We start from the raw sequence: 24,644 nt of genomic DNA, 5'->3' as shown, positions 1-24,644 counted from the left end.
GCTTTTAACTGTTTTTGCACCAGGCAACTTGATGCCGTTAGGAGGTTTATTGGAATAAACGAGGCCTCGACTGGGGAACCTGAGGCATGTCAGGGTGACTGTTGGCCCTGCAGTGGAAGATTCATCATGGACAGGCTTGGCTTGGGCTGGGCAGAAAGGCTGTTTATAATTCAGGCGTTTGGTACGGCTTCTCTTAGGTGGCTCAGGATGTCCATGGAAAAACGGAAATGCAACTGCTTCTCTGAGCAGGGGTGATTCTTCTAGGGTGTAAAGCAGATATGCTATATATGGAGCCACAAGTATACTGGATTTTTGTTACCTTTAAAGTCCCTAGCCACTACTGCAAACTGTGTGCAATGTAGTAAATCGCACATACAAAGAAGTTGTTTTCTTTTTACCAAAACACATCAATTTTTCTATTTAACTGTGTAAGCTAGGGCCCACGTTACATCTTCCAGTTGGGCTCTGGCTTTGAAGAGCAGTCCTGTGTCCGGAAGAGCTGCTGCAGATCCCAGTGTGTTTAGTGGTGTGCTTAGGGGCTTCAGGCTTTTTGCAGAGACCACAGAGACAATCTGCAGTCTCCTGTTCCTGTGAAGCACTCCTCTGTTCCTGCCAGATTGATGTTACAGGGGACTTTGGTACATACTCCCATATGCTAATGTGGAAAAGGCAGCTTGTAAATGAGTTGACTTAACAGCTTGGAGCCAATGGATACAATATCCAGACTTGAAAACAGGATGTCATTCAAGCAGGATGATGGCTGGGAGGAAGGGACACTCCCATGGCAGATGATCAGGGATCGGTGAGAAGTCCTCCATGAGCTCACCCATGTCTCTGCTAGCTGGGACCATGTCATGGCTGTGGCAGCAACTGATGCTGGCCCCGGCATGCTCTTCCGTTGGCTGTGCCCCAGAGCCCTGAATGTGCAGGCATCTCGGGGTTGTAAGGTGGCCCGAGGACTCCCAGTGGCACTGTGACAAACTCAAATAACTTGCTATTAAAGCTATAAAGGGATGCAGGGAGTTGTTCTTAAACGCAGCTATTTGGCTTTAAGTTAAGGTGGTTTTCTCTCATGTATGTGGTCGTGAGCGCTCCTTCTCTTCCTGCTCTGTTTCTGCACCTAACCTTTTCCTGAGGCTCCAAGCAATCCATGGTACATGGTCCTAAAACCTGCTAAGGATGTTATTTGTTCTTGGTGACATGTCTGCTCAATTTACTTTGCAGGTCTATTTTTAAAGTATTGTCTTCTGATGGTAAAGTTGATCGCTAGTTGACCAGTTTTTGTAGGTGCTAAGCTGAAGTAAAATCAGGTTGAAAGGTGTCCCCACTCTGGCAAAAGTTAAAAATAAATTCAGAAAATTAGTCAAGTGTGTTATGTTCTGCACAGGTGAAGCGTGTTTGTGAGATTTTGTTTTTTACTGTGAGTGGCTCACTGAAGCCCCGTCCTCTTTGCAGCATCTCTGTAAAATGTAAATCAGCTCATGTCTGAGTTCCTGTCGCTGTGGGGACATGGAGTGTGGTTTTTTTCTGTGTTATTTTGACCTTTTTTTCTTGCTCACTTTCAGGTTGGCTAGCTCTTTTCATGGTAGTGTTTGAACCATGAAGTGTGTTAATACAGTATGTGTTTGTGCCTTATTGTTGCACTGGCTGACTTGATTTTGTTTCTGCTCTTCCACATGCTACTAAACTGTTCTCAGCTGAGTCTTTGGAGAAGGTAGTAAAGTATTTGTCCATCTTCCTTAGGCATTCAGACCTCTTCCAGTTGATGGTTCCAAGAGGATGGAAATTAAATGTAATAACTAACTTGGTACTATGCACCTCAACACTACCAGAGATAAGAGGGCTGAGAGTTTTTTAGGAACTCTTATGTGGTTTGTTCCAGGCACAGCTGCGAGCTTTCATCCCCGAGATGCTGAAATATTCCACGGGTCGTGGGAAACCAGGCTGGGGCAAGGAAAGCTGCAAGCCCATCTGGTGGCCTGAGGACATTCCATGGGCCAACGTTCGCAGTGATGTCCGCACAGAGGAACAGAAGCAGCGGGTGTGTATCTCCCATGTCTGTCTGCCTTCAAATTGAGCACAGGGGCTTGCAACCAGCTTTTGTGGGAATAGTTTTCCCCTTGAGTGACAGAAGAACCTATGACATTGGCCCTTCCTTGACTTCGTGTCAGACATTCAGCCTGGGAGAGCAATGAGATGGGAGAGGCATAACCTTCAGACTGCTCTGTCCCCTGCTGGGTTTGTGTGATGAGATATTTGAACCACATCTCTCTCTGCAGCAGGTACCCTTTTCGCTAACTGCAGAACCTGCTCGCCTCTGTGGCCTTGTGAAGCACCCTACCCAGCCTAAGACAAGTCTACTCTCCAGGTGTGCAGGTCATTTACTGTAGAGTCTGTATCATGGCCTCTTGAAGCCTTTGAAGGAATATTGTCCCATCCTGAGTAGCAGGGACCTTTGTGTCATGGTTTAACCCCAGTCAGCAACTAAGTACCGCACATCTGCTCACTCACTCCCCACCTCTGGTGGGATGGGGAGGAGACCTGGGAAAAGCTAAAACCTGTGGGTTGAGATAAGAACAGTTTAATAATTGAAATAAAGTAAAAATAATAACAGCAACAATAATAATTGTAATGAAGAGGAGAGGGAGAGAGAGGAGTAAAATCCAAGAGGGAAAAAACCCCAACAACCCCAGAATTAGTGAAGCACAACACAATTGCTCACCACCTGCTGACTGGTGCCTGGCTGCCCAGCCAGTCCTTGAGCAGTGATCAGCCTCTCCTGGCCAACTCCCCCCAGTTTATATAGTGAGCATGACATTCTATGGTATGGAATATCCCTTTGGCTAGTTCGGGTCAGCTGCTCTTGCTCTGCTCCCTGTGGGCTCCTTGTGCACCTGCTCACTGGCAGAGCATGGGAAAATGAAAAGTCCTTGACTTAGAGTAAGCACTACTTAACACACTGATGCTTTAGTTGTTGCTATTAACATTATTCTCATACTAAATCCAAAACACAGCACTGTACCAGCTACTAAGAAGAAAACAACTCTATCCCAGCCGAAGTCAGGACACTTTATACTTAAAGGGAAGCAGTCAAAGGTGTGCAGTGCAGCCAGGAAAAAATGAAAGAACTGGGTGAAAAGGTCTTGGAAATCAGTTGTAGTTATGGATCCTTTATGCAGGTGATGTTTCTACCAACCTTTCACAAATATAATCAAAGAAAGCTACCAGAGTGTGCAAGTGGCAGGACTTGTGCAGGCTGATGTAGGTCTGGGTGGATGAGCGGGGATGCCTAGTGAGGCTGGAAATGGTGCTGTGGCAGTCAGTGCTTTTCTAGGTAAGGATGGTTTTCTACTTGTCAGCCCCAATTCCTTAGAATTCCTTTTAAGCTGGTGAAATGAATTTCACTGAGAAGCTTCCCTTTCCCTTGGCCAGATGTGCTCGTTCTGTATCAGTATACAACAACGCAATAGTTCACCAGGGTGATTTCTGAGTCTCGGGGAAAGGAGGGGATGAGGAGAGAGGGATTAAATACTGGGGCCTCTTGTTTGTTTGAGAATTTGTTGAAAACCACCCAGTAAAGATAAGCATGCAAATCGCAGCAGTAGCAGCACTGCAGTCTTTCATAAAACTTTTTTATGCTGACTCTTCAATCATCATTCTCCTGGTAGGTGTCATGGACCCAAGCATTGCGGACTATCGTGAAAAACTGCTACAAGCAGCATGGGCGTGAAGACCTGCTCTATGCATTTGAGGATCAGCAGACCCAGCAGCAGACTACGACCACACATAGTATAGCGCACCTGGTGCCGTCACAGACAGTGGTACAAACCTTCAGTAACCCTGATGGCACAGTGTCCCTCATCCAGGTGAGTGAAACCCTCTGGCTTTTCCATTTCCAGCATGGCTGACTCAGGATCAAGTTGCCTTCATCAGGGAGGTGGTTTAGAGCAAGCTCTTTTGGGTAGTTTAACTTGTCCTTCAAAAATTTTGTCTTTATCTGTATGTTTTAGCCTGCAGGCTTGTTAACTCAATGCTCCCTTCCAAAGAAGCAGTCTCCATCCACTCTCTTCCACACTCCCATCCCTTGTTCTCCTGTTGTGAAAGTACAAGGATTGCTGCAGCTATTTGGTCAAGCAATTCAGGGATCTGACCTGAGTTTAATGAACCTGTTTGCGAACAGATACAGTTTGTGATGTGGCCACACAATATCTGTGGTGGCAATTGGATGGAGTGATGGGAGGAGAGGTGGTGGGACTGCATTTCTTTAATGGCATGCAACATAACTTAATCTATGGCATAAGGTATTTCTGTTGTTCATCTTACACCTGAAGTATAATATATATATTACACATATCAAATGTATATTTATCCTCGTGATAAGGATATCCTCATCATCATCCTGCAGTAAGGATGCCTCTTACACCGTTTTACAGAGGGAGATTCAGGGCAGAAGAGGCTGCATTCAGTGGCTCAGTGATGCCGCTATTCTCCCTGTGTTCCCCATGTGGGGAGGCAGGTTCTGGTAGCTCAGGATGTCAAAAATGTAAGTGCTCTCTTGAAACTTCCCAAAAGCTCCAGGTGGGTGTGAGGTTTGAACCTCTGTTTCCCCTCTGCTCCTGCCTTCAAACCACCACTGCCCCCTCGTACCTAACTGGCCCAGTGGCTTGTCCCTCTTGAGTGTCATGTTTTTAGTTCATTGTCAAACATGATTTTCTGTTGTGTGTTCTCATCTCACAGTCATGAAGATAAAACCACATGTGTGGGTTTGTTTTGTTTATTTGGATTTTTTTCAAATGAAAGCTTTTCCACGATTGTTACAGCTTTCTGCCCTCCACACCAAGGCCTGGCAGATTTGCCAAGCTGGTTCTGTTTGCTCATCTGCTAAGGTGCATTTTTCCTTTGACTAGTGTTCATTTAAATGCTGGGCACCTGAGATCCCATTGAATTTCTGGCATTTATAGGTTTAATTCTCCTTAGAAACAAAGCTGCACATCTCCCCACCTTTGTCTTTTCCCAGCTGTTAAATGGGGAAAAGGTCATTTCCAAGGGCAGTGGGAGTATTGAGGATGAGTTAATGTTTGCCAAGGGCCTGGAGGTGAGAGAGATGAATGGTAAGCAAGGAGCATTACAAATGAGGGCTGCTGTGCAAGATGTTCTGATCCAGGTCTACTCAGTGTTTTTTTGAGTCACTTCCACCTTGTGGGAGAAGCGTGTTGACTCCACCTGTGCACCACGCTCACACCTGGGAATGGCAGCAGCACCCCGCAGCTGCTCTTCCTGAGGCTGGGAGAATAGTGAGGACTCTGTCTCCTGTGTGAACTCTGGGCCACATCCACTCTGGAAGCCACCACAGATTAACCTGGCTCTAGCATGTGATTTCCTCCCCCAGCCCTTCGAGACGGCTCCATATTTTCTGTGAGCTCTGCAATTACTATTATTCTCTGTGGGTGCAATGCTTTTTATTCTGAGACCATTTAAGTTTCCCTTTGCCTGAATTATGTGGATATTTTCCTGCAATAATGTTTAACTGCATTTTGTTGACTTCCATAGGTTGGCACTGGTGCTACAGTTGCCACACTGGCCGATGCCTCAGAGTTGCCCACCACAGTTACCGTCGCACAAGTCAATTATTCTGCAGTGACTGATGGGGAGGTAAGGATCTGGATCATGTTTGTGGTGCACAAACCAGAATTGTCCTGTCTGAATTTCAATAAAGTTAAAATTTTCTAGAATTTGTGGTCACAGAAAACACCAAGCCTTGTTTCCCCACCCTGCAGTGTTAAGGGTTAACCTACACGTAAACATGAGACTGTAAAATTTTATATAGAAAGTGCTGAACTGTTGTCATTTTGACTCAGGACTGTAAAATTATGGTGGAAGACTCAGTCCTGAATTTAACCCTTTTTTTAAAAAATATATATTTCCTATAAATTACTATCTGCTGTAGCAGGTAGAGGCTTAATGACATACACAAGTACGCGTTTGTGTATTCGTATTGAGTAACTGTTTTACGTGTGCTGTAGATCCTGGCTGCTTGTTTGTCAGTTCAGGGTTGGGAGTGATGGCTGGGATATTTTGAGCCTGTGGTTAGTAGTGGGTATTGCATGGCTGTGGGCAGATCCCATCCCGTGAGTCTTTGGCCACTGATCTCTGGATGAAATGGGACTGTTCTTTTGCTGCAGCTTTTAGGGAGATTTGCAAGTAAATCCCAGACACGGCTGTATAAATGCACAGTACTTTAGAGACAACAGGAGGTACTGCGGAGTTACCGTTCTGTTCCTGTGACAGTTTCTTCCACTGCTTTACAACTTGGCAAAGTTGTTTCTGTCAAGGACTCGATCAGGCCATTTCCATTACTAAATCTGAACACTCAAATTTGTATACATTTATTTTTCCACTATTTTTTTTTTTAATTGAGTAATAAAGTTTTTTTGTGTGTGTTTAAGGAACATGCCTTTAAGATTATGAAGACTTTTTTAACTTTTTTTTTTTTCATCCTTTTCATCCCCAAACCCACCTTTGAATCAGGCTGCAGGTCACTTTCTGTCCCTTTGCTGCACAGTAGAATCTCTGGCTGGCCAGCCTGTGCGCAGGAGCGGCGGGGTCTGGTCCGCTCTGCGTGGATCAAGCTTTCACAGCGACAGGTGGCAGCACAGAACAGCTTTGCCCTGCACCAGACCCTGTTTCCATCTCAGACCCATCATGAAACAGCCTGGCTCTGGAGCCGTGACCTTGAAGTACTTTGCAGCTGCTATAAGGGTTTTCAAGAACCAGTTATATCTCTTGAGATCAGAAAGAAATTTTTCGAGGGAACAAATAGAAATCAGGGGAAGACAGGCATCTAATTCCTAATGTGAATGGAACGTCTAGGTGATATCTTGGACAAAAGAAAAATACACAAGTAAACTTGCTTTGGGGACGGGTGTAATTTCTCCACACAGACAGATCCACAGCCTGCTGGCAGCCTCTCTAGGGACATTTTTGTCCTGAAATCTCTTGCTGTGTGAAGATCTGAGTTAGCTCTGAGTAAATAGATGTGTTTACAGGACTCTGAGCAACATGGAGCAGGGATGCTCGCTGGTATCTCAGCAGCACAACCTTCACATTAGTGTGGAGAAGGGCCTGGACAGTCCTCTCTTCTTTTCCAGGCCTTGCTCTGTCCCTGTTCTGAAGCAGCTTAGGCATCTTTGCAGGGCACTGTGTGTCACAGTGGAGACCTGCCTTATCACTCAAATGTGTGTTGCCATGTATTTGAAAAACATATGTCTGTTCCTCTTCTGCATGGTGGTGGGAAGGGTGCCTTTCCCAGCTCGGGCTTGCTTTGGTTCGGTTTTGGCATGGCTAGCGAGTTCCACAAACTCGATCTGACTCTCTCGAGATCTCTACCATCTGCAACTTCTTCCTCTCGTGAGCGTTCAAACTTGGTTGAATCTTTCCTAAAAGACATTGCCTTCTCTAAAATCAACTTCCTTTCTCCTTTTCACAATGCACTATCTCACTGCTTCCTCCCTGCTTTGGATCCTTTCGCCCAGGGTCAGCTCTGGGCACAGGAGAATGAAGCAGTTGCCTTGAACGTCAGACGGCTGGGGATGGCTAAAGAGCTACGACGAGCGCCAGTTTTGCCTGTGCCCAAGTGCTGGAAAACGAGATTGGCAGCTGCTGAGGAATGTGTGATAGCAGATGTGAGTGAGAGCGCGACAGGTTCTCTCTCTACCTTTCCATCCTGTGATGGGACTAACCCTTATCTTGTCCAAAGGCAGCAAAATTTACTTGTGCAAAACCTACTTGAGCCTTGAGCCAGCTCTGCTTCTATGGACTTTCTAGCTTTCTCCATCTTAACAAATTGAGGGGGGTTTTTTCATCATCTTCTATGGCATTCTTATTTGTGTGTCTCAGCAAGATGGTGAGTGGCCTAAAATGTTTATGGGGATGAGAATAGTGATGGCGGGGTGGGGGAAGATCTTCATCTTGCAAAGCAGCCAGTAGGATTTGTCAGCTGATGGGCCTTCATCCTCCATTTCTTTAGTTGTTTTTGTCCAATGCATATTTCTAATTCACATCCTGGTGGATTTTGTGGCCATACACTCATTATCTCATGAGCTGCGAAGTCGCAAGTGGAGAAATGTGGGTTAGGTGGAAAATGAGCAACTGAGACTGGGTGAACTTCAAGTAATATGCAACCTATTTATGTGAAGGTCTGAAGTAAGGGAATTGAAAGTACCTGAGATATATGAACAGAGTACTTTCCATCTGCCATCTTCTTTTAAAATATATTGCTGCAGCACAAAGAAATTCCAATTCCAGTTGGCTCAAACCCATCTGAGTTCACAAGTGCTGTACAAGTAAAACATGGACTGCTCCCTCGAATGACAGCAGATGGGTGCAGACAAGTAGAAACAGTGAGATAAGCGCAGGCGATTTCCATGGGAGGATGTTGTCCGCACTGGGGTTCTAACACTGCGGAAATGCAGCTACTTAATAAACTGCCCAGGCTGGTTGGCAGGCAGTGATACAAGTACGACAACGATCATCGCTGTCCTGTTTTGTTGTGGAGAGGGATTTCTGGGAGGTTGAGGGGATTCATGGATGTTTATGGGGTGCACTTTCCATGTGCATGAGAAAACTAGATTTCTTGTTCGGAAGTTGAACATATGGAGAACAGCAACTAAAATCATGAGCTGACTTTAGAAACTCACTCATGGCTGATAGAGGGTTGTAGTGTCCAGCAATGTCAGGTGGATCCCAGGATTCCTCCCTCTTTTACCTATCTCTCAAAGTCAGAGCATGTGCAGGATTCTGCACAGACCTCTTGAAATTTGGCTCTTTTTGTTTTAGGAAGCAGCCGTCCATTCATGGGATGACATCCAATCCTAGAGCCTTTCTTTTTGTTTTTCCCCATAGGTGGAGCAGAACTGGGCAACGCTACAGGGGGGTGAGATGACTATCCAGACAACGCAGGCATCAGAGGCCACGCAGGCGGTGGCATCATTAGCAGAAGCAGCAGTGGCAGCATCTCAGGAGATGCAACAAGGAGCAACTGTTACCATGGCACTCAACAGGTATGGGTGAGAGACGAAGGCTTGAAGCATGCATGCATGACATTTCCTTCCAGGTTTTCACTCTAATGGTGCAAAGATCACTCTGTACAGTCCCAGTAGAGGCTGCTTCTTCCCATAACAAATTCCTACATCAGCCAGCGTCCAGGTCTCTGCAGGACAGTTCCTGATTTCTGCTGTAACCACAGAACACCACTGACATGGTAATTTCCTGAAAGAAGAAAAGATGGGTAGTAACTGTCCCCTCTAAATGATCTTATTTGTACAGCAAGGGTCCAGTTACAGAACCGAGCTTGTGAAGAAAGCAAGAGTTGTGATGTGCTAATAGCACCTTTTAAGTTTGCTGGTCTGGGTCTCCCTCAATATTAATAATGGTTTCTTACTAAAATGCTAAGGCTGAATTTCCCTGTTGTTGAGTATGATCTCTCTTCAGGAATAAAAATCTCCTCCCAAGGCCAGTGTTCTTGGGGTTTCTCCCAAATGTGTTTCTGAAATAGAAGGTGAATGAGCTGCAGTAGTAATGCTGCCTCTTCGGCTTGGAATGAGCTCTGTTAGATTTTTTTTTTTTATTTTTTTTTTTATTCTATTGAGGTTACCAAAATCTGCAGTATAGTTCTCTACAGGTCCGTGTAGCAGGAAGCAGTATCTTTGCTTGGCTCTGGTGAGTTGCTTAACCTTTGCTTCTTAAAAACTGGAAATGGCTGTGGCACACCACAGCTGCACCCTGAGAGAGCAGAAGAACTGTAGGAAACATGGCATCAGCCCCAACAGCATGGGAGGCTTCACACTGCTGAGGTGTAGACATATTTTCCTCATCTGAATCAGGATTCTGGCCTAGAGGCTGTTGACTGAGCAGCCATGGGTCAGGACAAGGCACAAGTCCACACTGCTGATGGTTGGAGTAAAGCTTCAATACCTTGTTGTATACACAAATTGCTAAAGGACCCACTTTAATCGCAGGGGCTTTCAACAGCTTGTTTCCAAATTGCTGTCACAACTGAAGCACAAACACGCCTAGAACTGTTTATTCTCTTTGTGGTCCAGATTCAGGACCATCAGATAAGTTCTTTTCTGCTACCACACAAGGTTGGTTAAGTAGGGTTTTTTTACTAGCAGTTTCACTGTAAAATTGCCTTTTATAAACAAGTGATCTTTGTACGGCACTGTAAGAACAGCTGAAGTAACTAGGCATGGAATTGCAGGAAAAAGGCCCTTCTCCCAAAAACTGACTTGCAGGATTTTATCCTGCACATTTCCAGGCAATAGATTTTTCTATTTTATTGTTTTATCAGAAGTTTTTCTGGAGTAGAACATCGTGGGCTTTCCATGTTAATTTCATCCCATTGCTACTAGCTTTTAGCTCTTAAGGTCACAAAGCTGTTCCTTTTCCTGTATTAACTTAAGAAATTCAGATTCCATAATAAAAAGAAGTGTTGTTAGAACTCCTAGAAAATATGAACGGAAGAGCCTTCAACAAGTCATTTAGTCTCTACTGTGCCTCAAGACAGGATCAGCTCAGTTTATACCCAGGAAAGCCCTATGATAAGTCTGTTCAAATAGCTTGTAGTTCAGGAGCGATGCGAAGCCTGTAGCAGCATTGCAGTGGAAATGAGAGGCCTCATGTTTTATTTCCCAGCTTGTCACCCTCTTTGTCTGCTGACCATGGTAGCGCTGGAGACCTTTCTAGGTGACTGCCTTCCAACACCCTTCCACATGGAAGAGGTGTACTTTGTCCTTTGCCACAAAATGCTCCTTGTAGCTTTTAGCTGTAGAACTTCTTCCCCACTATGAGGGTGGTGAGGCACTGGCACAGGCTGCCCAGAGAAGCTGTGGCTGCCCCATCCCTGGGGGTGCTCAAGGCGAGGTTGGACAGGGCTTGAAGCAACCTGGTCTAGTGGAAGGTGTCCTTGCCCCTGGCAGGGGGGGTGGAACTAGATGGTCTTTAAGATTCCTTCCAAACCATTCTGTGATTTTGTGACTGCCATCTTTCCCCTGCCTGTAAGAAGATCTCAGCAAGGCTCTGGTCCTTGAAAGCTGGTGGCTTATCCTAGCTCTGGAAACTTTATGCCTAATTTAGCTGAAAGCTGCCATCTAAATCTTGTTCCAATGGCTGCTGGCTGAGCGCAGTCTTTCACAGCCCCATGTAGAGCAGTACGCCTGCCAATAGCATGGCATAACGGATGATGCAACCTCTGTCAGGTTTGAGGATGGGAGGTATTAGGCCTTCTAGTAAAATAGGATGAAGTGGAGGTGGGCCATTAATTCATTGATTTGAACCAGTTAATGTTTATGGAGCACACTGTAACTGGAAAAAGCTTTTATGCCACAGATCATTAGTATTTTCAGGGATGGAACTGTAACAGATTATTAGAATGCTCAATTGCCCTTGAAAGTGGATTCAAGTAAGTGCTGTGTGAAGTCGGAAACAGGGTTACACCAATAAATGTGTGCTTACCCCAGGTTTGCTGTGTTGTAGTTGCCCTTCCTGCAGTGTAACTGCCTTCATGTAGCTGCAGGTTCAGAAGAGAGATCAAAGGGAGTAAGAAAGCAGAACAACAAACTACTCTGGTTCACTAACAGTGTTTAAGAGCTACTCTAAGAGACAGAAGTGCTATTTAGAAATGAAAATACATCCTGAGTGAATAAAGAATACAGCATCTAAGCAGGAAATTAGGAAAGAGAAAGAACGAATAGGAAGTACTTTGAAAATATTTGAGTCCGTTGACTACCAAAGAATGAGCATGGCAGTTAAGAAAGAGCATCCTAGGGGAAGCTAAAGAAAATACCTACTTTTTTAGTTTAAGGTAGAAATGGTGGGAGATTCAGCTGCAGGAAGGAGGTGGCTTTGGAATAATTTGTTGACTAGCAGTTGGTCACCGGAAGTGGCTAATCCAACAGGTCTGGAGAAATTTGGACAGCTGCTGAAGGATTCTCACAGCACTCTTATTTGCCATTTGGTTGCACAGTCAAATATGATGTCAACGAATGCCAAGTGATACACATACAAAGAAATAACGGCTCTGTGTATCCAATGAGGAACTGTATGCTACCAGTTACCATTCAGAAAGCATCTGGTGGACTGTCCTCCAGGAATGTTTTATCACTGCTGAGAAGATATTATCAAGAGAGTAAGTTGAATATAGGAATTATAGGGAAAGGCATAGTGAACCAGCCAGGATTAGACCCCTGGACTAACTCATGGTGTGTCTATGTCCTGAATAGTGTGAGAAATGGTCATCCCCAGCAAATAGATGTCTTACATTAGAAAAAATCTGGATAGGACAAGAGTGATCAGAAGCCAGGAAGAGTCCTTGCACAGTAAGTGGACTATGGCTCTTTGGCTTGGGAAAGAGATTACTGGAAATCTATGAAATCGTGAGGAAAACAAAAAGGGAACAGTTATTTTCTGTTTCTCACAATATCAGACTTAAGGCCTGCCCAGCCAGACTGAGGCAGTAGTTTTTCAAGTACCATAATGTAATTTTTCTTCACATGGCACCAAATTAAATGTGGAACTCATTGCTACAGGGTGTTGTGGAAGCAAAAGGTATAAATGGGCTTCGGAGGGGATTAGACAAATCAAACCTGATGGTCCAGATGCAGTCACTGATGTAGGAAATCAATACACTGCTAACTGTCAGAAGCTGAGAGGGTGTAGGAAGGGAAGGATCTTACACACTCCTTCCTAATATCTGATACTGGCTTTTCTCACAGCAGGGTTGCTGCATGAGAGGGACCTTTGGTCTGACCTCATTTGTATGAAGAAATTTAACAATACTGTGCTGAGCTACTGATCACTTATTAAAAAGAATTATTAAACCACTTGGCTGGGGAGTAGTACTCCATCTTAGCTAAATACAGAGCTGCTGATGTGATCCTGGTGATGGTAAACCTCTGGGCCTGTTCCATTGCAATGTGAACTCGCAGAAACAGTAATGAAGGGTAGAGCTCTCAAATCTGTAAAGACCCAGAACATAACAGTGCCAAAAGAAGAGTTTTGTACCAGAAACCAGAGGCAGCTAGGAGTCACATGGTATAACTACTTGGATTGTCTAAAAGGTTTACTTAAGTTCCCAAGCAAAGGAATGTGAAGGTAAGAATGTAGGGATGTTCTGACTAAAGAGACCTACAAGCTGAAAAAAGCCAGTAGGAGCAGCTTCTTCCCACATATTTGTCCTCCACTGTAGATTTTCTGCTCTGGATAACTTCATCTGGGCCCAGTAAGAATCCCTCCTTTCTGGATTTGTTCTCTTGACATATGGTGCCTGCTTAAAATAGGTGCTACTGGAATGGCGTTATTTGTTTGGTTCTCCTAATTCTTCTTTCTCCTTTCCTGTGCCTGCAGTGAAGCAGCTGCCCATGCAGTAGCCACGCTTGCTGAAGCCACTCTTCAAGGTGGAGGACAGATTGTTCTATCTGGTGAAACTGCAGCAGCGGTAGGAGCACTTACTGGAGTCCAAGATGCCAATGGTAAGGCTGCCGGAAAGTTTTTACTTTTTCTGAGTATTTTTCTTTGCTCTTAGCTGGGGGTTTTTGCTCTCTTTTACTTGACATGTCAGGTTTTCACTAGTAAAATAATTCTCCCTCACTGCAGATGCTGACTAACTAGGTTGTGACTTAAAATCTCAGAAAAAAATGGTAGCACTAACCTCTTGTTTACTTCCGTAGTGTTGGTGGCTGAGCTCTTTTCCTCTTTCTGCCAGCTTATTATTTAGCCTTAGTTTTCTGGGGAAAAACTGCTTCCCACTCTCTGTATCTGTACAGTGCCTACCACAGGGAGGACCAGACTTAGTCAACTAACACAACTAGTCAGTGCCCCTCATCTCCAAAACACTTCACTGAGAAGTGGTAGAGTATGACCAGCATTTTATTACCCACTCATTTCCTTCCTTTCTCAAGACTTTCTTGGTTTGCTTAGTGGCTGCTCTTGAGCAACTGTCGCTTTTCTGCTTGGGTGACACCTTTCAGTCATCCCTCAGCAGTCAGTCTTGGCTTGTTTGCCTCCTGCTTTATTTTCCATCTTGCTACCATAGTCAATCACTTAGTTCTAGGGATTCTCCATAGTGTTTCTCACCTATTATCTGGATGCATCTTCTGCCAAGTCTGGTGACTTTTGTAGTTATTCAAACTAAGTTCATAGTGAATACAGTATGTTCACAGAAACTGGTTCAAGAGATGATACTGGAACATACGAACACGTCTAGTTGGTGCTCATCCACTGCCTCCAGTTGCACTGTACTTCTGCCTGACGCCTTTACCATGCTTTCCAAGTTCAAAGATGAAACTTGTGATTATTTCAGTTAAATGGAAGGGGGGGTGTCAAAATAAGCTCAAAAAGGATGCAAAGTGTGAAGTTGTAAAGAAACGCCGCCTTGAGGATGGTACTATTTGAAGCCTTATTATCAAAGGGGAAACAAGCATGTGCAGTTGGGTGGCAGAGCGATGACTTCTTGCCTTGTCACTTTGCACGTAAAGCAGACATCTAGCTAAATGAGACCTCGATTCTGACTTCCATCAAAATCTTCATTGCATTGGGAATGTGCTCGTTTAAAACATGAATATTTTTTGTGCAGCGAAAACCGGGCAGTGGAGGGAAGAGTAATTTTACTTGGGGCATTCGACTTGACATCTCTTGCTGTAGAGTCAGCCAGCCTGAAGAGGGAGCAGAAATGAAGTGAAAACCCTCTACTCAGAGCTGGGAATGCATCTGATTCTGAGAGAATAGAGTAGGGTTGTGTTGTATTCTCCTTTGCCAGCAGCCGGGCATGAGGGGGATAAGTGATGTGTGTTTATCAAAGGAAGGATCTGACCCTGGATGCTCAAAACCAGTAACTAATCAGATTTGTAAAAGCACGTTAGCATCCTTTAGCAGATCTGCACCCCTGACTCCTTTTGGTCTGCTTCCAAAATGCTTTCATGGTTTGGATTCCTCTGGATGCTTCCCCTAAACAACTCTCCACACCCTTCCTAAGTCACCCTACCTCATTCACCCAGCATTAATATAATTATAATGCAGGCGGGGCTTACCCCCCCCTTCTTTTTTTTTCTTTTTTTTAGCAGCAGAGTTGGAAATCAGATGGGATTTAGAGTGCATTAAGGGGAGAGACTGCAGCATTTTCTACTGTGCAAAACCTCGCCCACAGCCCCTTGCCTTGTTTCCACTCTTCTTCGATTTGCTCTAATCTCCAGTGGTATTAAGGGGAAGGGCTTTGTCGGCGTGGTAGTCCTTGGAAGCACCATGCTGTTAGTTTTATTACGTAACCAGCTAATATATCTCCCTTAGGGATGGAGGAGATGTTGGTATCCATTCCCACTGTCTCTGTCTGGGGATGGAGAGCAGATGGATTTTCAGCATTGGCACTGTTGTGGAGGATTTGTCTGCTTTCTCTGTACCCTGAAGCTCAGGGTATGAGTGCAAGCATCCTTCTGGACACTGGTGCTCGGTTATTTTATGCAGTGGGGGCAAAGAGCTCTGCATGCCCTTCTGTCAGGAGGAGGTGAAATGGGAAATGATTCAGTGCAATTGGTTGCAGGAAGGAGAGGGGGGAAAATGATTGCCAGAGCCATAATTGTATTAACCAGCAGATTCCCCCTGCTCCTGATTGCTTGCAAAGTCTTAATTTGCTGATTTTTCCAATAAACACTTCTCTCTGGGAATGCTCTTACCCTTCTGTAGGCCCTTTCTTAGGGATTGCAATCCCTTACCCATGCCACTTTCCCTGCAAGGGACATAAATCTATGCCAATCTTATTGTTAAGGAAAGGGAGAGTAGTTTACCAGAATTGCTTGAGGTCAGCTAAAGTGTTTAATTCCGGATTTTAGCCATTAGATATAATTATTCTCTTTTTTAATTGTTTTGTTTCTATCTTGATATGGTATTTCCCCCATCCATTCTTTGGCATCTGAATAATAATTAAGTGATACAAGAGAACCAAGGCAGCTAAAAAGAGGCAACTTCTGTATTTTCATTGATGTCTCAGAAGCTAGGGCTGAATTCGGTCCTTGGGGGGAGTAGGGAGCCCAGGAGCGTGGCTGAACTGCGAAAGGGTTGTGGGTAATCTTACAATCAGTTACGTTTATAGCTAAAGGAAATAAGATCTCCTGCTCCCGTACAGTGTCAAACTAGCTACGTGCATTACGGTTTTCTTGCTACTCTGAAGCATCTGCTCTGAGTTGGGATGGTGGAACCGATGACCCCATGGTTTGAGCCTCAGATGTTTTGCTCTTAAGTGGCTGGCATTAAAGCAAAGTAATCATCAAAGCAAGTGAAGGGGATTGTAGCAGCACCAATTTCTGAAGCTGGCTGAAAACTGGAAATGCTCTGGTAAGAGGAAACAGCGCTCTGGGGCTGCTTTTGGTGTGCGCTGTGGGCAGCTCCATGTGATGGGCTGGTGCTGGAGCTGTCCCAACCCGCTGTGGCCAGAGGAGAGAAACTCGATCAGCATTGGGAAGGAGAGGTGATGGTGCCAGCCTGCAATCTGGGCCTTGCTCGCTGGAGCATCCTCATGCTGCAGCCTTTTGTTTGACATTGATCTGATCGGGGGCTTGAAAGCTGCTTGGGCTACAGGCTTCCTGGCTTCATCTTTAAATATTGATGAAGCTTTTGCTTAAGCAGTACCTGCGCAGGGCTGTAGTAGTGCGCAGTGCTGTCTGTGAAGGACAGAGCAGACTCCCTGCCCAAGGAAGGTTGGTTTAATGCCCTTGGTGTCGTCACAAGCCTGGGGTTATTGCAGTTTTGCACAGTGTGCGGCATTTTGAAGGGCATTTTAAGATGAGAGGGGTGGTATGCTTGAAGCTCCAGCTGCAGTTTGAAATGGCATGGAAGGGAGGCATGGTGGAAGGAGCTGGTGTGGGGAAGAGAATCATAGAATGGTTTAGTTTGAAAGGGACTTAATGATCATGTAGTTCCACCCCCCCTGCTGTGGACGGGGACACCTTCCACTAGACCAGGTTGCTCCAAGCCCCATCCAACCTGGCCTGGAACACTTCCAGGGATGGGGCAGCCACAGCTTCTCTGGGCAGCCTGTGCCAGTGCCTCACCACCCTCACAGTAAAGAATTTATTTCTAATAGCTAGTCTAAATCTGCCCTCTTTTAGTTTAAAACCATCACCCCTTGTCCTGTTGCTACAGGCCCTTGTAAAAAGTCCCTCCCCATCTTTCTTATAAGCCCCCTTTAGGTACTGGAAGGCTGCTGTAAGATCTCTCTGGAGCCTTCTCTTCTCCAGGCTGAAAAGTAGAAGATGTGAAATCATGCTGTGACCAGGGAATTAATTTAACAGAACTGAGTGAGGCACAGCCAGAGATCCAATAGATCTTTGCTTGTCAACCATGGTCTTCATGTGCAGCAGCTGCTGCCCTTTTTCCTGGCCCCAAAGCACATTTTACTGACATAATTCCTGCCTGTACTGTTGGAGATGCTCCTGGGAGCACTGATGTACCTGGTGGTGGTGTGGCAGCATACAGGTGGGTACTAAGAGACTACAACGTGTCTTGTCCTTCTCCGTACCCCACTAGTCATCCAAAATATCCAAACCCAATTCTCCGTACAACCAAAGGGAGCCATGCTTATGGCTGGGGGTGAGCCAGGATTATCGAGTTGTGATGGAAGCTCGGGGAGAGCATTAGGACTCTGACGTGGGCAGAGAGGGATTAGCAAGCTCTCTGCTTTCGTAAACAGAGGAAATAAGGCGTTAGTACAGGAGTGTATTTTGCAAGTTAGCATGGGATAAAAAGCCTATAGCGGCATTTAGGGTGATGCTTGCTGCGCAGAAGAGCTGTTCTAGTTGGTGACTCCTAGATCAAGAGTGGTTTACATGCTGAAAAGGCTTCAGCTCTGGGTGAGGCTGCTGAGCTTCCCACACAAAATCAATAAGGTGTCAGGTGGAAACCTGTCTCCACCCTCAGCTGTGCAGATGGGAGATGGGGAACCCTCCTCTCGGCAACAGAGACACCTCCAGGCCTGAAGCGTGGTTGCCAGTCCCGTCCGGCTCTGTGTAGGCTGTTTACAGTTGAAAACACGTCCAGGAGGAGAAGGCAAGAGTTGAGATGCTGTTCTCTGGGCTGTGCACATCTCCTAGAGAGCGTGAAAGCAAATGGAGATACATTGGGCAAACCCAGAGAAGGGAACTGCCTGTTCTTGCTTTTTGATGCCTCAGGACAGGGAGGTGCAGCACACTGATCCCCTGGTAACTGGTGGCTTTTTTGCATGAGAAAAAAAAAAAAAAGATGGGGGGAGGCTTGGAGGCTGATCTGCTGCAAATGTCAGCACTTAAAAGAAAAATTATTACTTTTTTTCCTGTTGGATCTCCTTGGGAAGTTGGACCCAAATGAGTCACTAGCAACTTGGCAAAGTGCAGATCAGTTTGCTTGCATCCAAGTGGACAGGTTTTTTTTAGGGTTTTACCAGTGGAAACAGATTTTCTTTTGATGGAGTGCTGCCCTGAAACAGGTATGATTTAATCCCAGTCTGAAGGAGAAGTAAGGAAAATAATTTTTGCAGATGTATTTCAGATGACAGGGTAGAAGAGAGGCCGGTGGCAGCCAGCAAGGAGAGCTGAAGTGGATGAGTTTGAGTTTCTGGCTGTATGTGCTGAGCAGGTCCAGGAACAGGGAGAGGTGTTTCCTAGAGGACTAACTGCTGTGCATAAATGAGTTATTGTCAGCAACGGGGCTGTGATGTGCTCTTAAGTATGTTGGCATAAACCTTAGTTAAAACAAGCTTCTTATTTGTCAAGTATGTGCAGTTCCCTACATGTGCCCTGTAGAGAGGGGGTACTTCAGTGCAGCTCAGCCATCTCTGCGTCTGCACCCTTTCCATGTCAGCATCTGGCTTTCCGGGGAGCCTCAGCACGGATAGTAAGGAATATGCGATGTTGGGACTGTGGGACACCAGCCACAAGTTTAATGCCAGCAGTCAGCATGGTGCTGCTAGGTCTTTCCCAGTACAATGAGGGCCAAAGTGTTTCCAAGACCTGAGACTGCTGCTCCATTTGCGCTGAACCTTGCCAGCACAGATGATTTCTCCTGACTTTGATGCTTTAAACCCATCACGATGGATCTCATGGTTTTTGCTGCTGTCCTACATTATTCTTGGGCACTAATCTCGGGTGGCGCTGGCGGTGCAGTCAGCTCAGGCTGTCCTTCTGATGCTGGGCTGTCATGGGTGTTGGGCGGCTTTGGTTTGACATCTTGGAACTGGTGACGAAGCGGCTGCTGCTGCTGATTAGGATTTGTCTGCCCACCAACCGGGACTAAAAATAGTGGCTCAGACAAGTCCCTTTTGTACAGCATTGGTAGCCAGATTTTCCCTTCGGTCCAGCTAACCAGGTGCTACCTACACCAGCCTGCAGTTGTGTTATGTGGAGCTAGCTTTGCACAGCCCAGCACCGAGAGTTTGTTTGGGTGGTTTGAGTAGAGCAGGAGGCTGGAGGTGGATGCCACGGCACTTGAGTGCTGCTGGCTTTAGGGCTTCCCTTGGCTTGTTGAGTGACCTTGATAAGTCTCTTGATGGAGATGCAGGTACAAACTGGGTAGTTTGGCTTTTGGGATGGGGAGGCTTATGGGCTCTGTCATTCTATTTCCTTGGGGAAAAACATTTTTATATGATGAGCTCTCATGATGTCTCACAGGTCTCGTTCCTTTTTGTGAAGGCAGCAGTGTCAGAGGAGCACGAGGAGAGCCTCCCGGGTGGTTTTGTGCCCCCGTTTTGTGTCCCACGTCTTACAGAGAGTACAGGTTGCTTTTTAGCTCTGAAACATGCCTTTGAGATTGCAAAGAGAGAAAACAGCATCCTGGGGAGACACCAGGACTTGCTCAGTTCCTGGCTTAATCTATTGCTGTCCCCTAAAACATGCTCACCTTTCCTCCTCAGCATGTTTGTGATGGTGTTAGCAATACCCTGAAAGAGAAGCCAACTTCATTAGAGGTGGGGAGTCACTGCCAAGTCCTTTGCTGTTTCATTGCTTCTAGCATTTCTTCGAGTCCTTTTGGTTTCAGTGAGTTTCAGTCCAGTAAATGAGCCATGCCCCGTCTGGCCTTATCTCCTGGCTTCTCAGTGACCTTACGGCATCTCGAGCACCTCCCTTGCCCTCCCTGTTTCCCCTCCCCTGGTGAGTTTTGACATCCATTCCTGTTATCAGGCAGTTGAGACTTACAGGCTCTCCAGCTGTCACAGCTGATGCTGTCCGGGTTTAAGCATAGGCCATTTACCTTCCACGTGTCCTGAATTAGGGGAAATGGACAGGAGGGCTGGGTCTGTTTAAAAATTAAAGCTGATTACAAGGCATTAACATTACATTTAAAGAAATAGACAGCAGCCCTCCTCTCTCAGCATAGTTGCAATATGTTCCCTTTTGTTCTGGTCTGGAAGAGGAAGCAGGACTGGTATAGACTCCAGGCTGGGCAGGATTTCTTCTTTATCCATAAATTTGAAAAGAGAAGCTGCCTGATGGCTGCAATACTTCAAAGCAGTTCTGGTCTTACTACCTAAAGCAGTTCCCATCTTTGCAATCGTAACAGAAAGCTTAATTTCTTTCTGCTGATCTTGAATTTCTCATGGAAAATTCAGATCAACTGACACTGTGTTCATCAATCTGTCTTCTGAATTGTTGTGTTGGGAAGTTTCATATTTGAGGCACCCCAATTGTTTTACACGGGCATCCACTCTAGTGCCTAAATGCAGCTGTTTTGGGGGCAGCAGTCAGGAAGAAAACTTTCTTCTTGGTTTTTTTTTTTTTTTTTTTTTTTTTTTTCTTTCCTTAAAGGCCTAGCTTCCCTGAGGCAGGTGGATTTTAAGGAATGTCTGGTCAGATCTTCAGGGCTGAGAAGGCAAAAGGATGTGGTTGCTTCATGCATGGAAGGATGGAAACACGAGTGTGTTGGGTGTGGGAGGTGCTGTTCCCACCATGCCCTGGCCTAGCTGCAGCATGGGCTTGGGCTGCAGATGAACATGAGTTTAAGGAAGCAGACAGGGTTGGTGTCTTCCATAGCCTTCCTTGCAGAGATGTGTTTTAACAAGGGCCTTTGTGGGATGGCTTTCCTGCTTCTCTTCTGCAGCAGTGACCCTATTTTCTCATTGCATAGGGTTATTGCTTTCCCAAGTTTCCCAAGATAGGGCTTCCTTCCCGTGGTAACTCTTCATCACAAAAGAGTAATAAGTCAATTTGGCTGGTAACACTCTGAGTGAATGTGCTGCTTGACTAGTAATTCATTGTGTTTCTAGACTGAATTTGAAGCCCACTGATGTATTTGTATATTTGTCCACGCTTCTGTGTTTTCATCTCACAGTCCCTCAGTAATCCACGTGGCTTCAGAAGGAGCTGCTTAGTGCAGGATGCTTACTGAAAAGAGGCCAAGCCTTTTGGCAGGTGAAGTGATGTATGTGGCATATATTTTTATTCACTGGATCTTGCTTTTCTCCATCTCTTAATGAGACTTTTCATTTGACTTTACTATTGCCAACATTCACATTAAAATCCAGGCATTTGTTTCAATTTATGGTGACAAAGTCCCCAACGACTTGGCTTTGAGAGCCAAGTTACTGAAGTCCTGAGCTTTGCTGGTCCACTCATACTAACGTCCCCGAATCGGGGTATCTGGAGGTGACAGAGCATATGGCTTTCGGCTTACTGGATAGTTGGAGATCACCCTTGCTTATGGAGAAGGTGCATTCTACCTGATGTCTACATAAGGTGATGGGGATGGGCAGCTCTACACCACTCCATGCTTGCTCAGCCAAGATGAACATTGAGCAGGAGAAGGAAGAGGCCTGGTCACCTTTATGGAGTACAGTCCTCATTTTAACTAATGCGTGATTGAGAAGTGTATAGGATTTTATTTGAGAGAGGGGTGGGTTTTCTTGTTGATGGTATATTGTGGGGTTTTTTATCTCCCTAATGTCTATGCATGCTTACTGTAAGACTTAGACATTTGAGAAGGACTTTGGACCTAAACCAGTTTGTTTGATTACAGCAGTGTTTCTGGGGTGTCTGCAAGAGATGGGTATTCTAATCCTTTGACAAGCTTTTGTCTAAAGGAGATGAGGTTGAATACAGGCAGGAAAGGAACGGCAGTCAATATACTTAGCATGTTTCCCTAAATATGTATGGAAGCACAGAAATGGATAGACAAACATTTCCTTACTTGCTACTGTTTCTAGTCCAGGAATTAGGATGGGAACGGATGGAGATTTTTGTGTAGTCTGCAAGCAGACCTCATTAGTGCCGCTGTCTGAGGATCCGTACTTTGGCCCCAAGTTGGGGTAGGGAGGTGCTTTCCTGACAAGCTGCAGATTTTCAGCATGGTGCTGTTGTATTTATAGCTCTTGGCCTAAAGAAAAGGCACAGGTAGAGTCAGAAAACCAGCTCTGTGAAGCTGCCTAGCTCTGCATCACTCTCCTGACCCATCACAGGTGCTGGTGAGTCACTTTTCCAGGCTTCCTCCTCCATGCCCAACCTAACCCAGGTCAGAGGCTTGGTTGGCAGAACTATACCAGCAGAGCTGCTTCATGGGGCTCCTGCCACCTTTGCAAATAAGGCGGTGGTACTCTGGAAAGGACCACAGACAACATCAGGCTGGGGAAGGCAGCTTTTTGCCATTTCTATTGGACGCATCTATGCTGGCAGAGCCCAACTCTGAATCTGAGCATTCAAACCCGTAAGTGTTGAACTGGGTGGATGGTAGATTAAGCCAAGATCAAAATCAGCCTCTGGTTTGCTGCTCCTTTCTCAGTGCTCCCAGGACAAAGTTCATGTGTGGTGGATTCTGCCTGTAATAACAGCTTACTCAAACATGCTGAGCGTGTGGCAGCCCCCCTTCAGCTTTTTGAGCCCTGTGAGATTTTGGGTGTTGTAGCCCATCTCTGGAAAACCTTCCAGCTTAACAGCAGATGGGAGACAACCAAGGACAACTTCATCCTGCTTGCATAATCTCTGCTCATTCTCCTGCTCCTCCAGGTAATCTGAAATGAAAGGTCTCAGCTCAGCGATCTTGCACGTTGGCATGGCGAGCTGCTTCCCAGAGCAAAGCAAGACTTGTGTCTTGAGTTGTAGGGCATTGTTTCTTCTGCACCTGATTCCAAATGATGCCTTGCTGCCTGGAGATAAAGGTGAGCAATGGTCCCTGCTGTGCAGCAGCTGTAGCACCTTTTTCAGTGCAGATTTTAGCTTGCAAGGTGGCTGGCTTCCTGCTCAGGGAAGTAGCATCTGTTCGTCCCCATCTATGTAGTGATGGATGAGTAATGCAACCACAGACAAAGCTGGGGATGTCATTGCTGTTTTTCCTACCTGTGCTGTACCACTTTTACCCGTTACACCATTCAGGGGCTTGGGGAATTGAAAGAGCAGCCTTTGATTACACTGAATCAGGGCAGATGGAGAGGGGCTTTCTAATCCCCCTGCACCCCTATGTCACAGCAGAACTGGGCTGCAATCTGCTGTTTCATGACAGCAGGGTACAGTTCTTGCCTTCCCTAGCAGGTACCCTTGTGGCTATGAGCTGGGCTGAATCAGGCCACCCTCTCCTGCTGTACACTGGAGAGCTGTGGAAAATGTTGCTGGGCTTTGAATGGATGGAGGCTTGTCTGACCCGAGGGCAGTTTGTGAGCTCCAGGCTCTTAATGGCTGTCAGTGGGCGTAGGGTGCAATCTGATCCAAATGGGAAGCTGGCTGAAATCCCAGCAAGCTGTTGTTACTGTGTGAGGCATCTTATGAAATGAGATGGGGTTTGTGAACTCTCCCCCCTGCCAGGCACCCCACTAGAAGGAGAAATACCCTGTAAGCTAAGCCACAAGCTAGGGCTTCCCCAAGTACAGCTCTTCAGTGCATCGAGGCATGGTTTGCATGTCTCTCCATTTATAAAGCTCATAGTCTTGTGAATTAGACCAATGTTTCCTCCTTGCGGAGCTATTTGTACTTTCTGTTCTCGGTGCAGCCTCCCCTACTCCATGCTCCAATTCAGACTGTGCGTTCCCACTTCCCAGGTGTGTGATGCAGAGTAGACTTCTCCAAACTGCTCAAGGGGCTGTGTGTTTTCTTTGTCTTAAAAAGTGCTCTGCCCCTCTTTGAAAAAAGCCTTAGCTGCTTTCTTAGCAGGGTTTGACCTATTGAGTTCCTCTGTTGCTTTTTTTTTTCGAGCATGTCTAGAGGATCATTCTGTGGCTCTATTTATCCTCTTCATTGGATCTCCGTAGCAGGGGCTGATTTTAAAGCCTAAAAGCACAACCCCATCTGTCTTGTGCCTCTGGGGCGTAGTAAAGAGCCCCGGCCTGCAACCACTGAGTCTGTGAGCGATCTCACTTGCAGAAATGTTTTCATTGTCCACCAGACGTGTGTATGGCAGAATGATGAAGATGGCAGGTTTTAATTAATTTTTCCAAGTGGCCTTACTGGACCTTCAGACTTCTGTTTTTCTAAGTGAAACTTGTTCCTCCTCATTGGCCCTGATGTTCAGCAGTTAGATTTTGGGTTTGAAGAGGACAACATTCCTTGCTATAGGATTGATTTGTGTATGCTTCGAGACATCAGCAGGTCGCACGAGAGCCTGGGGAGATGCAACTCTACCTTGGCATCCCTTGGCTGGTGACACTTGTC

General features: G+C 45.8%; 1 protein-coding gene across 10 annotated transcripts in view; it reads left to right on the top strand.

The window, feature by feature from the left end:
* NRF1 (nuclear respiratory factor 1) overlaps positions 1–24,644 on the top strand; it is a 74,220-nt gene that overhangs the window by 31,244 nt on the left and 18,332 nt on the right. For 8 of the 10 annotated variants that reach the window (XR_008732442.1, XM_055711867.1, XM_055711865.1 and 5 more), the window contains exons 6-11: positions 1,883–2,041; positions 3,669–3,866; positions 5,551–5,652; positions 7,533–7,682; positions 8,902–9,059; positions 13,402–13,526. Coding sequence is in view for 9 of the 10 variants with exons in the window: in XM_055711867.1 (XP_055567842.1) it covers positions 1,883–2,041; positions 3,669–3,866; positions 5,551–5,652; positions 7,533–7,682; positions 8,902–9,059; positions 13,402–13,526 (892 nt within the window). In the remaining variant the exon portion in view is untranslated. The remainder of the gene's footprint in view (positions 1–1,882; positions 2,042–3,668; positions 3,867–5,550; positions 5,653–7,532; positions 7,683–8,901; positions 9,060–13,401; positions 13,527–24,644) is intronic. The other 2 variants (XM_055711871.1, XM_055711872.1) reach the window with 1 other exon arrangement.

Source organism: Falco cherrug, chromosome 5 (genome assembly GCF_023634085.1).
Source record: "Falco cherrug isolate bFalChe1 chromosome 5, bFalChe1.pri, whole genome shotgun sequence".
Taxonomy (NCBI): domain Eukaryota; kingdom Metazoa; phylum Chordata; class Aves; order Falconiformes; family Falconidae; genus Falco; species Falco cherrug.
This window is presented reverse-complemented; position numbering and strand designations above follow the sequence as displayed.